At 33.9% G+C, this 13272-nt stretch overlaps 1 protein-coding gene across 7 annotated transcripts in view; it reads left to right on the top strand.

Moving 5' to 3' along the window:
- RICTOR (RPTOR independent companion of MTOR complex 2) overlaps positions 1-13272 on the top strand; it is a 123239-nt gene that overhangs the window by 55258 nt on the left and 54709 nt on the right. For all 7 annotated transcript variants that reach the window (XM_040495800.1, XM_040495764.1, XM_040495770.1 and 4 more), the window contains 2 exons: positions 5565-5628; positions 9875-10001. In XM_040495800.1, coding sequence (XP_040351734.1) covers positions 5565-5628; positions 9875-10001 — 191 coding nt within the window. The remainder of the gene's footprint in view (positions 1-5564; positions 5629-9874; positions 10002-13272) is intronic.

Here is a 13272-nt window from a genome sequence, read left to right as displayed (position 1 = left end):
ACTAAACATTGTTGTGCTTTTTCTCATTGTAAACCAGTTTTCCCTGTTCTTGAGCATCATATATTGGAAAATTACATAGTTACTCTTTTCTTTCCTCAGTGTTACTTGTGAGATTTATCCAGGTTGGTTTTTATTTTAAAGGCTGTGTAATATTTCATGTTATGAATAGACTGTAGTTCATTTTTTCCATTCTATTGGTGATTTTCTGGGTTGTTATCAGTATTTGGCTATTTTGGGTAAAGCTGCCCTGAACATTCTTTTTCTTCTTTTTTGTTTGTTTTGTTTTTGAGAGAGAGAGAGAAAGCACATGCTTGCACGGGGGAGAGGCAGAGAGAGGGAGAGAGAGAATCCCAAACAGGTTCTTCAGGCTCCATGCTGTCAGCCCAGAGCCCCTTGCAGGGCTTGATCTCAGGAACCGTGAGATCGGGACCTGAGGTGAAATCAAGAGTTGGGCGCTTAACCTATTGAGCGCCTGAACATTCTTATAGGTGGACATATGCACTACTTTCTCTTAGGTATGTGTAGGAACTGCTGGATCATAGGTTTATGTCTAGTTAGCTTTCCTAAATACTGCCATTTTTCCATAGTGATTGAACTGATTTATATTCCTACCAATGATGTTGGAAAGTTCCAGTCTCTCAACATTTTTATCAGCACTTGCTTTCAGTTTTTACTTCTAGACTTTCTGCTGTAGAGTTCATTTTGAGTTTCCTTGTGGGTTTTGTTTTTTGGGGTTTTTTGTTTGTTTGTTTGTTTGTTTGTTTTTTTAGTTTATTTAGTTTTTTAGAGAGAAAGGCTCTGTCAGTGCAGAGCCTGATACAGAGCTCAAACTCCTGTACCATGAGATCATGACCTGAGCCGAAATCAAGAGTCAGACGCTTAACTAACTGAGCCACCCAGGCGCCCCGAGTTTCCTTGTGGTTTTAGTTTGCATTTCCCTAATGAGGAATGATGTTAAGCACCTTTCATTTGTTTGTTGGCTATTTGGACATCCTTGTCTTTTGCTCATTTGTATATTGAATTGTCTGTCTTTCTCATTATATAGGAGTTCTTGATGTTCTGGATATGATTCCTTTCAGCAGGAGTATGTATTGGCAGTATCTTCTCCAAGTCCGTCTGTTTTGCCTTTTGTCTCTTCCTAAATAATAGAATCTGATTTTATAGTTAATGTTCTTGTACTCTTAGAAGATACTATGCTATGTTTTCCCCGAAAGGTTTTATTCCTTTGTATGTTTAATTAGGCGTCAGGTCATGATTCATTTTTATGGACATGCAGTACATTTTAGCAGCATTTATTAAAGAGATTTTCTTCTCTTGTCTAGAGTAGTGACACTTCTGTTGTAAACCAGATAACTGATAGTTACGGATCTGTTTTTACATTCCCTAGTCTCTTTAGTTAGTCTGTCTGTCTGTTCTTGCCCCTGTTTCTCACTGTTTTAATGACTGCAGCTTGATATGTGTTATTATCTGTTGGTGTAAGTCCTCCAGCTTTTCTTCAAGACTGTGTTGGCTATTTTATGTCCTGTATTTTCATATAAATTTTAGAACCAACTTGTCCATTTCCTTAAAACATTCTAGGATTTTAGTGGTAATTGCACTGAAGTTTTAGATTAATTTGGGGTGAATTGATATCTTAATATTGCATACTCTAAACTTTCATTTACTTGGAACTGTAATGTCTCTAAACAGTATTTTGTAGTTTTCTGTGCAGAGGTCTTGCACATATTTGTTATGTTTATTCTAAGGTACTTTTTAATGATAGTGTTAATGTAAGTTAAATTTTTTCTTTCTCATATTTTTTGCTGCTAATATATGAAAAATAATTGTGAGTTTTTGGGTTTTGGTTTGGATAGTCAACTTTATTTAGTGATCTTGCTAGATTCAGTTTTTCAATTCTAATTGTTGTCAAAATTATCTTAGAGTTTCTATGTACGTAATCATTAATTGCAAATGGTGACTGTTTTATTTCTCCCTTTCTAAGTTTAGTATCTTTCTTTTTCTTGCCTTATTGCACTGACTAGAAATAGTGATAATGGACAACTTTATTTTGCTTCTGAACTCAGGTTGAAAGTATTCAGTATTTTGCCATTATTTGTGATACTTGCTGTAGGCTTTTCATGGACTTTTATATTCCTTGTTTGCATTCCTGAAGTAAATACCACATGTTCGTTGTGTGTTTTGTCCTTTTTAAATATTAACTGAATTTGGTTTGATAATATTTTGTGGAAGATTTTTGTAGTTAAGTTCATGAATGGTATTGGCTTATATTTTTCCATTCTTCTAATGTCCTGGTTTAGTTTTGGAACCAAGAAGTTGTTTTTTGTTTTTTGTTTTTTGCTTTGTAAAACAACTAGGGAAGTGTTGCCCTATTTTTATGTTCCCTAGAAGACTTTATGTAAGATGGATACTGTTATTGTTGTTGGTTTTTTTCCCCCAGAATTTACCAGTGAATCTAGGCAGAGGGTTTTCTTTAAGTAGTTTTAAGATTACGGATTCAATTTCTTTACACTTATAGTACTATTCAGATTTTCTCCTCCTTTTGCCAATCATTTATATATTTTGAACCATTCATATTTAGAATTGTTAAACCTTCACATTGGGCTAATACTTTTATAGTTATGAAATGTCCCTCTTTATTCCTAGGAGTACATCTTTTATGAGGGTTCATGTTACCTCATAGTAATATGGCTATCCTCACTTTGATTTAGGGTTTGCAAGATACATCCTTTACCATCCTTTTACTTTCTGTTATTTTTGTCTTTACATTTAAATTTTCTCACCTGTAAACACCGTATAGGTTTTTTGTTTGTTTTTAAATCTAGTTTGATTATCTTATCTTTGTCTTCTAATTGGAACATCTAGACTGTCTAGTGTATTTTAATATGCATGGTCTGTGGACTTTATGCAATGTAATTATATAAATATATATATTTATTTATTTATGAGTTTTTCTTGGTGTTAATTTTCTCATACATTTGAGTTTGTTTGCTATGTTGAGTTTGTCACACTGGTTCTTTGTTTTTGTGTTCCTCCTTTTTGTTTCTTTTGCAATAGCGCACAATTTCTTTTCCTCTTCTATTAATATCTTGGTTATAAAGTCTTCGCTTAGCAGTTGCCCTAGAGATTACAACTCATATCCTTGATATTCAGGTTTAGCGGTTTATTACAACCAGAACAATGCAGGAAACCTCTAATGGTTTATATCATCTCCCTTCTGCTCTTTGTATTACTGTTATAGTTTTTATTCCTACATATATTTGTAACCCTACAAAACCCTACTGTTTTAAACTGGAACTGTTGACATTTACCTACATTATTTACTCATTCTGATGTCATTTTTTCTTGTATTTGCACATTTTCATTCATCTTGCATCACTTTCTGTTTGATGAATTTCCTTTACTGTTTCTTGTAATGCAGGTCTTCTTGAGATGAATTCTCTCTCATCTTTTATTTGTCTGTAAATGTTTCTCTTTTTGCCTTCATATTTGAAGGCTATTTTTGTGACTGGTTCCTCTTTTCAATACTTTAAATAAGTTACTGTCTTCTGGATTTTTTTTTTTTAACTTGAACAGTAAGTAGTCTCTTGTTGATATTTTGTAAGTGATACATCTTTTTCTCTGGCTATTTAAAAGGTTTTCTTCTCTTCTGTTCTTTCTTCTCCCATGTCTGGGAGAAGTGTTGGATCTGTTCACTGTGCCACAGGTCTCTGATGTCCTTACTGTATTTTCAACTTCTGTTGTAAATCTCTGTGCTTTAGTGTGGTTACTTTCTACTCACCTGTTTTGTTTGTTTGTTTGTTTGTTTTTTAACTCTGTCTTGCTAGTAAATCAGTCTCTTGAATTTTTAATTTCTGTTACTGTATTTCTATGATTTGTTTTACTCTTATTTAAAGATTCTAGGTCGCTGCTTTATTTCTCCATGTTTCCTTCTCTTTACTTTGACCATATTTATCATAGGTATCTATAGCCTTCTTAGGACAACAACAATATGTGAATCACCAGTGTTCTATTTTGGTTGTAATTTTCTTTTCTTGGATTTTGGTGACTTGGCCTTTTGTTTTGTTTTAAAGCATACTTCATATTATTATATGATTGAATGTAAAAATTATGTATTCAGGATATCTGCCTTTGGATCATGCTGTTTTCCTCTTAAGACACTTGAGCTTTATTCTAGAATGTTGGCTTATCACACTGATTTCGTTAAAGTTTACTTTTAGCTTTGCCTTTGCTCTATGGAGTGGCTATATTTGGGATCTCAAGTAATAGTTGTAGATGTTTAGCAGAACCTCTTCACCTTGACCAGCCTTGAGTCCTACTATCTATTGTAGAGTATTATGCACCTGCCGAAATTTCTGCTTAATTCCTTAGCTTTGCAGCAGTAGCTTTTTGTTTGGTTTCTTGGATTTTTAGCCTGCTTCCGCACAACATTGGAATTGATAGGTGCCTTGGAGAGGAGATTGCATGAAGATTTGCATTCACTTTCCTGTGTTTTCTTTCCTCTGGGATTTTTCCCCTTAAGTCACAGCCACATTGGCTGCACCAAAGTTCAACCTGTCACTCCAGTGTTGCAAGACTTTTGTTTTCTGCTAGGACTCTATTTCCCTAAAAGTGGGGATTGACACGTGCCTCTCAGGACAAAGCCTGGTTGGATGTGGAGCTTGTCCATCTCTTTTCAGAGATTATCATCCATTGCCCTTTTAACAGTTTAAAAGTATTTTAAAATACTTTTTTAAGGAAGTATTTTACTTAATCTTTATAGTTGTCTTTGGCTGGAGGGTTGGTCTGATCCAGCTACTTTGTTGTGGCCAGAAATGAGATTCTGTGTTTATTTACTTTTTAATAAAATTGTCTTAGATTTAATTGTATTCAGATAGAAGAAATGCTTTTTCAGTAGCAAACTATCTATATGTATTGATTAGAATAGTGAACTACCTAAACGTAAATAAAAATGAGTTATTCTGCTACATAAACCAATGACTCTTAAGAAATTGAGTAATTTAATAAATTTTACAGAGAAATGTTAGATAAGTGATATCTGATTGAGCATTAAGTTTTGAAGTGCACTTAGATATTAAATTATATTTGGAAAAATAGAATTCCTGTGGCTAGTATATGACTTTTAACTTAGTCATAATATATAAAATGTAGGCTCTGGTTAAAAATCACATTTAAGCTAAAACATAAGCTGGAAAAGTTTTTCCTTCACAGTTTTTATAAAATTGTGAATTTTATCAAAGATAGATGAATAATCTTTTCAGTAGATTTCTGATACTTAGCTTTTTTATAAGTTCATTATTTCTCTATCGATGTACATAATTCTGTAAATTATTTACTATATTCTTTTCTGGAGTTTTAAATGAAGTAGTTTTGAAATGCTCTATTATAACAAATATCGCTAGAGAGATGTAAGTTAACTAAATATCATCTGGTATTGAAAAATCACATGTGTTAAAATTTAAAATACCATATAACATTATGAAGATGGGTCTGATCTGGTGGTATTATACAAAAAACTGTTTACTAAGATTTTTTATCAATAATTAAATATTTTGTGTATTATTTAGGTGCATTGACATACAGCAGAGCAACGAGGTAGAGAGGACACAAGCACTTCGATTAGTCAGAAAGGTATGCTCTATGTCTGAGAGAAAAGGCAGAGTTTTTGGTTTTCATGCTAAATATTTTACATTTTTAGATTTAGACTGTTTTATGAAATCTTTCTAGAAAAAAGGCTAAATTCTCATTAAACATTTTTGCTTGGTTAAACTTATATGAGGTAAATAGGCCTATTAAACCTAGAGGTAAGCATAAATATTTTGTGTGATTATGTGATCGGGTACAGCTAGCACAGTATTTTTTGATAAAATGTTCATTGTAAAGAATACATCAGTCCCCCCTTATTTGCAGTTTTGATTACCCGAGGTCAAGCTTGGTTTGCCTTCTGCCATATGGTCAGGAGGTCTGTGGTAGCCTAATGTTATGTCACAGTACCTAGAGCATCACCTCACACACGTCCTCACATAGGCATTTTATCATCTTACATCACCACAAGAAGGGGGAGTACAGTCCAATAAGATATTTTGAGAGAGAGACCACAGTCATAAATTTTATTACAATATATTGTTATAATTGTTCTATTTTATTGCTAGTTATTGTTGCTAATCTCTTGTTGTGCCTAATTTATGATTTAAACTTCATCATAGGTATGTAGGTACAGTAAAAAACAGTATACTTGACCCTTGAACAACATGGGTTTTAGCTTCGTGGGTTCACACACACACACACACACACACACACACACACACACACACACACAGACAATATATGTATACATATGGATTTTTTCGATAAATACAGTACAGAACTATAAATGTATTATCTTTTCCTTATGATTTTCTTAACAGTGTCTTTGCTCTCGCTTATGTTATTGTAAGAACACGGTATATAATACATACAACATACAAAATATGTGTTGATTGACTATGTAAGACTTCCAGTCAAAAGTAGGCTTTTAGTATAGTTTACTTATAAAATTCAGTACCATCTGTGGTTTCAGTCATCCCCTGGGGGTCTTGGAACATATCCCCCATGGATAAGGGGGTAGGGAGGAACTACTGTATTTCTTCCTGTAATAGACATGTAAATGAAATTACTGCTTTGATATGTTATTGGAGAAAGAGAATTACTTGTTCCCCACTCTGATTTTTGTTACTTGTATGCTTAGAATTAATACCATTTAAATGCATGTCACAACTAGTTACAAGCTGGTTGTTTTGGAGATGAATTTGGATACAATCCATAGGCAGTTACAATAAGCAGTTCAGACCATGTTACAGGATAAAAGGTCAAAATCTAAATTCTGCAATAATGTTAAGGATAATCTGTAACAATTCTAATAAGAGGTTTTCAAGGAATTTTTATTGTTATTTAATGTGATACCCTAATGGCAGAAGAACACCATGAACTAAGAGTTTTAACTTGGTTAGAAATCAGCTCATGTAAGAATTTTTCATGTTTCATCCTAGGTACTATGTTTTATCCTAAACATTTACGAGACTCATGCAGTATATAGTTGTTTTAATGTAAAAACATCTAAAATTATTTCAGTTATTTTTAAAACATTAAAAATTTTAACCCTTCTCCTCTTTACCCACCTTTGAATTCAGTGCAACATAGAATTTGTACATTAACTAGATCTCCTCTTTCTCCTTTTTCTTCCAGTTGTCCAGCTTGTAGTTAGTAATGGTACCCACAGGTGAGCATAGTAAGGAAGAAGTAAATGGATGAGTGTCTTTAAAAAAATTCACAATTCTAGTAAGAGTGATATTGAAGATAGATTACAATATTTTTGTTACAGGTGAACTATTGCATTGGGACTGTGATTTGACTCTTCAGATTTAAATTTAAAAATTAGATGTATGGTTTTTACTTACTCATACAGTCTCTCCTTCTGCCATGATTTTGAGAATTCAAGAAAACCAAATTTGTTTCTGAAGAACAAAAATAACTTTGGTTATTTGAGTTTATATATGTCAATATTTGTCATACTAGGAATTATGCATGAGCAATTAAAATATATATTAGCATATTAAAAAATAACAAGAAGCCCATCACATATAAACATTTTTATAAAAATAACCATATTTTCCAAAAAGAAACTTAGTCAACACAGTGGCATTACTTGAGATCTTTGAAAATCTCTTAAATGTTTGTCTTGCTAGAAGGTAGTAGCTAGATTGTCATATTTGCCTCTGCACTCAATCTGTTGTGATTTCACATTCTATGGAGCCTCTGGAAGCTTCAGTATATACTTGTGAGAGATGGAGAGTAAAAAAAGACAAATAAGGTCTTTGTATTATTATGAAAATAGTTTTAACTTCACAGAATCTCTGAAAATATCCTAGAGACCTAGTTTTCTGGACCATTCTTTGGGAATTGCTGCTCTAAAAATTGCATTCAGAAGAAAAGACAATTCCAGCTAGATTCAAACAGTTAAATTCAGCTTCTCTGAATTATTCAGTAAATATTTTATTTCAGTTTTGTAAAAGGTTTTGGCACGTTACAATTTAGTTTATAAAACAGCCCAGTAAAAGTAAACATACCCTTTACAATTTAGTAAGGCTATAAGAAAAATACTATTTTCTTCTGTTCTGAAATAACAGAGTTATTTAAGGCAGATATCATTGGTGAATCCAAGAGCAGGAAAATTGCTTATACCTGGTGGTAGGATACAGGCTCAGAGGAAGAATGATGGCTCAGGGGTCCTCCTTGGTTTAGCTAAAAGCAGATAGAGTTAAAAGGAAAATATACTTGCTGAGTGAATAGTGGCCAGTATTGGTTAGAGGAACTGTAATTTCCTTGGTAATTTTAACAACCAAAGTACATATTTCTTTTTTTTCAGCAACATCTTGGCAACTGACTTAGTAGAAATTAATATTAATATTAGAATGGCTAGGTCACTGTCGTTTTTTGTATGCATTTTAAAAGTTTAAAAATTTTCTGTATAAGTATTAATCTTCTTTATTTTTATAGAAAAGCAAGAAACATTTGTTGTTTTAGGATACCTTGTTCCATGAATAATTAAGGAATATCCATGTTATTTTTCCTTCTCTTTCACCTGTCTCATTCATTTGGAAGATTTTTTGTTTGCTGGTTCATTTTCAGTGTCTCTTGATATTCCCCCCCCCCCCCCCCACCAAATCCAGGAAATCTTTCCTGGTTTTTGTCTCACTCATTTTCTATATAATTTTCCTGCTTTTCAGCTGTTCTTATTCTTTATCCAATTGAAATTCTACTCATTGCCTAATTGAAGCCACAATGAAGCCATCAATTTTTTTCATGTATTATTTCTTTATTCATGTAATAAGAGATTAACGTATCACAGATTTTTTACAATTGAAAGGGATTCATTTAGGTAAATCACTTGCCCTTGATACACAGGATTATAAATCCAATAACATCTAGTACAGATTAATTATTCCCACTCCAGGGACCTGTTATTTTGAAATAGTTCATCTACCAAATAGTCTTTATTTATTAAACAGTAATTAACTACATAATTTATTTTCTTTCTGATTTCCAAACTGAAAATATGTCATCTATTTTCAGTATTGCAAATTTGGAATAGATTCCAAATCTATTTTCAGTATTCCAATTAAACTTTTCATTTAAAGTAAGATTCATCCAAAAAGTTTTGTCACCAGATACATACTATTTGCATCATAATTCTTGAAGTATTAAAGATCGATTATGGATTACTAACTTTGCCGTTTGCATAGCAACAAGTGATGGGTAGAGACAGGGAGATTATTAGGCATCTTTGGCAGTAAAGTGAAAAAGAATGAGGTCCAAATTAGAGTTTGGTGGGAGAAAGAGTATGCATAATGAGGTAAATTGGTGGAACATACCTTGGTGTTCATACCAAGGTGAACATTGGTGAACATACCAAGGTGGAATCACCTTGGTGGTGATTATATGAGGGGAAGAGTCAGGAATGTTATAGTACAGCAGTGTGTTGACAGCTGTTTACCACTGATTTCCTTCATCTGGGTTCTGAAATGTGTAAAATACAGTGCCTACTCCACAGGAGCTTAGAATCTCAGAAACATTACATCCTGTCAGTTAACTGATTCGTAGTCTGAACTATTAGGGAAAAAAAGCCAACATTTTTCCATAGTAATGATTATTAATATCTGTTGCATTAATTATTAGATCTAGTAATCCTTTGAAATGTACCCATGAAGAAGAAGATTAAAATTGATGCTTGGATCTTATAAATATTCTATGGTTGTGAACACCTCAATCTGAACATAATAGGTTTTAAACATGTGTTATGAAATAAATAACTTCTTTTTCTGATTCCTCCCTGTTCCAGATGATTACTGTGAATGCTTCCTTGTTTCCTAGCTCTGTGGCCAACTCATTAATAGCAGTTGGAAATGACGGACTTCAAGAAAGAGACAGAATGGTCCGAGCATGCATTGCCATTATCTGTGAACTAGGTCAGAATTGTCTTCAAGTAATACAAATGAGGCGTTTTAGAAAGTATATATATAAGAATGCAACATTTTTAAATGTGAACTGGGTCAGAATTTTCTTCAAGTAATACAAATGTAGTGTTTTATTATTTTTTTTTAATTTTTTTTTTTTTAACGTTTATTTATTTTTGAGACAGAGAGAGACAGAGCATGAACGGGGAAGGATCAGAGAGAGGGAGACACAGAATCCGAAACAGGCTCCAGGCCCTGAGCTGTCAGCACAGAGCCTGACGCGGGGCTCGAACTCAGGGACCGCAAGATCATGACCTGAGCCGAAGTCGGCCGCTTAACCGACTGAGCCACCCAGGCGCCCCAACAAATGTAGTGTTTTAGAAAGAATATAAGAATATGATATATTCTTCAAATGCCTTTCATACATGAAATCTTAGTCATTGATACAAAGATATGAAAAATTTCGCTTATCGGATTTTAGGAATTGTTCAAATTCCAGTAATTTAGAATAAAATCCTTTAAAGTCTGGGTCTCAGACATTAGTTAACCACACTCTATCTTGATGTGAGTTAAAACAGCAAACTCCATCATACATTAAAGAAGGAAGAAGAATCTAAATGCAGAAGCATTAAAGAGTTAAATGGGGGAAAAAACGGGGTAAAAAAATGGATGAATATTTATCTGATCATTGTAAGGAAGAGGAGTCTTGAATTATCAAAAAAAATCAAACAGATTTCAGCAGCTATAGATTTGATTGTAAGGAGACAAGAAAACATGCAGTACTAGAACAAAGAAAGAAAGAAAGAAATGGTACAGACGTGATTGGCAAATAACTTACTCATATACAGATCAGTAGCAAAAATAAATAATTCTCAAAGAAATACATGGCTAATCAACATATTTAAAAAGTTCAGCCTCTGCTAGGAATTTACCCAAGGTATACAGGAGTACTGATGCATAGGGGCACTTGTACCCGAATGTTCATAGCAGCACTCTCAACAATAGCCAAATTATGGAAAGAGCCTAAATGTCCATCAACTGATGAATGGATAAAGAAATTGTGGTTTATATACACAATGGAGTACTACGTGGCAATGAGAAAGAACGAAATATGGCCCTTTGTAGCAACGTGGATGGAACTGGAGAGTGTTATGCTAAGTGAAATAAGTCATACAGAGAAAGATAGATACCATATGTTTTCACTCTTATGTGGATCCTGAGAAACTTAATAGAAACCCATGGGGGAGGGGAAGGAAAAAAAAAAAAAAGAGGTTAGAGTGGGAGAGAGCCAAAGCATAAGAGACTCTTAAAAACTGAGAACAAACTGTGGGTTGATGGGGGGTGGGTATTGAGGAGGGCACCTTTTGGGATGAGCACTGGGTATTGTATGGAAACCAATTTGACAATAAATTTCATATATTGAAAAAAAAAAGTTCAGCCTCACTTCAAACCAAAAAATACAGTTTTAAATGGTAAGATAATTTTTTTCCCCACCAAAATTAGAGCTGGTATAGGTTAACATTCACTCTTGGTGTAATAAATTAATGACAGAATTTAAACTAAATAAGAGAATCAGACCCTATTATTGAAGATTTAGAAATACGTTCACAATACCTGTGAATTTAAAGACAAAGTCAGGGGGCTCCTGGGTGGCTCAGTCAGTTAAATGTTGGACCCTTGATTTTGGTTCAGGTCATCTCACGGTTGTGCGGTTGAGCCGAGCCTCGGGGGTGCTCAACAGTGGGCGTGGAGCCTGCTTAAGATTCTCTTTCTTCCTCTGCGCCTCCCCCACTTGCACACGCACTCTTTCAAAAAAACATAAAAGTAAGAAAAATACGACAGTCAGAAATTTAATTAAGGACTTTTTTAAAATTAAGTACTTTTTTAAAAAAGTCTATTTTAATTTTAAGAGAGAGAGTGTAACTGGGGGAGGGGCAGAGAGAGAGAGAGAGAGAGAGAGAGAGAGAGAGAGAGAATCCCAGGCAACTGCCAGCTCGAAGCTCAGTGCAGGGTTGATCCATGAGATCATGACCTGAGCTGAAATCGAGTCTGATGCTCAACTGCCTGAGCCACCTAGGCACTCCCTAATTAATGACATTTTGAAAATAATAAAAATTTGACATGTCAGTGTATGGGATGCTTGGAAAGCTATACTTAGAGTTAACTTACTGTAAGATGCTTTTATAATTAAGCAAAAAGCATTGAAAATGAGTACGTGAGCCCAAGAAATAGAAAAAGAAGGAAAGAAAATCAATTTTAAGGTAAGCAGGAGAAAAGCAACAATGAAGAGTCTTAATTAAAGAAAAAAATTATTTAAACAATCTATGTCAGGGGCGTCTGAATGGCTCAGTCAATTAAGTGTCGGACTCTTGATTTTGGCTCAGGTCATGATCTCATGGATGGTGATATCCGAGCCCTGCCCCCAGCTCTGCACTGACAGTGCGGAGCCTGCTTGTGATTCTCTATCTCTGCCCCTTCCCTGCTTGCGTGCACGTGCTCTTGCTCGCTCTCACTCCCTCTCTCTCTCTGTCTCAAAGTAAATAAACATTAAAAAAATCTGTTAATTGGGAGAGAAACATACACAGGTACACAAACATATACACACTATTGTTTGAAAAACATAGAAACAAAAGATGAATATACAAATGAAGAAAAAATAGGAGCTTTTTAATTATGAGATAATTTTTATGTATATTTGAAATGAATGCATTTCAATCAACTAAAAATAGAAAATAGTAGATCAAAAACCATAAAAGTACTTGATGAAATAATTGCCTCCAAAAAGACTCATTCAGGTAGTTTTGTCTTAAAAAATTGTTTCAAGGAACAGAGAGAGTTCTTATATAGTATAATATAAATGAAAATATTAAAATATGGAAACCTACCAATTTTTTAATGAAACTATCATTTTATATACATATACACATAGATACACGTATACACACACATACCTATACACATACATAAAGTAAAATAATTAGAAGCCTCCTTTGTTTACATTCTAAAATATTTATCTCAGATCAACATTCTATATTCTTTAAAAAAATTTCTTTTAATATTTATTGTGAGAGAGCAAGCGCACGCGTGAGCAGGGGAAGGGTAGAAAGAAGAGACACAGAATCTGAAGCAGGATCCAGGCTCTGAGCTGTCAGCACAGAGACCGATGCAGGGCTTGAACCCACAAGCTGTGAGATCATGACCTAAGCGAAGTCTGACGCTTAACCAACTGAGCCACCCAGGCACCCCAACATTCTGTATTATTTTTAATGGTGGATCTCTATAA

The sequence above is a fragment of the Herpailurus yagouaroundi genome, unplaced genomic scaffold, assembly GCF_014898765.1.
Source record: "Herpailurus yagouaroundi ecotype Mexico unplaced genomic scaffold, PumYag 29, whole genome shotgun sequence".
Classification (NCBI taxonomy): Eukaryota; Metazoa; Chordata; class Mammalia; order Carnivora; family Felidae; genus Herpailurus; species Herpailurus yagouaroundi.
The sequence above is the reverse complement of the archived record's forward strand: the minus strand, read 5'-3'. Positions and strand labels throughout refer to the sequence as shown.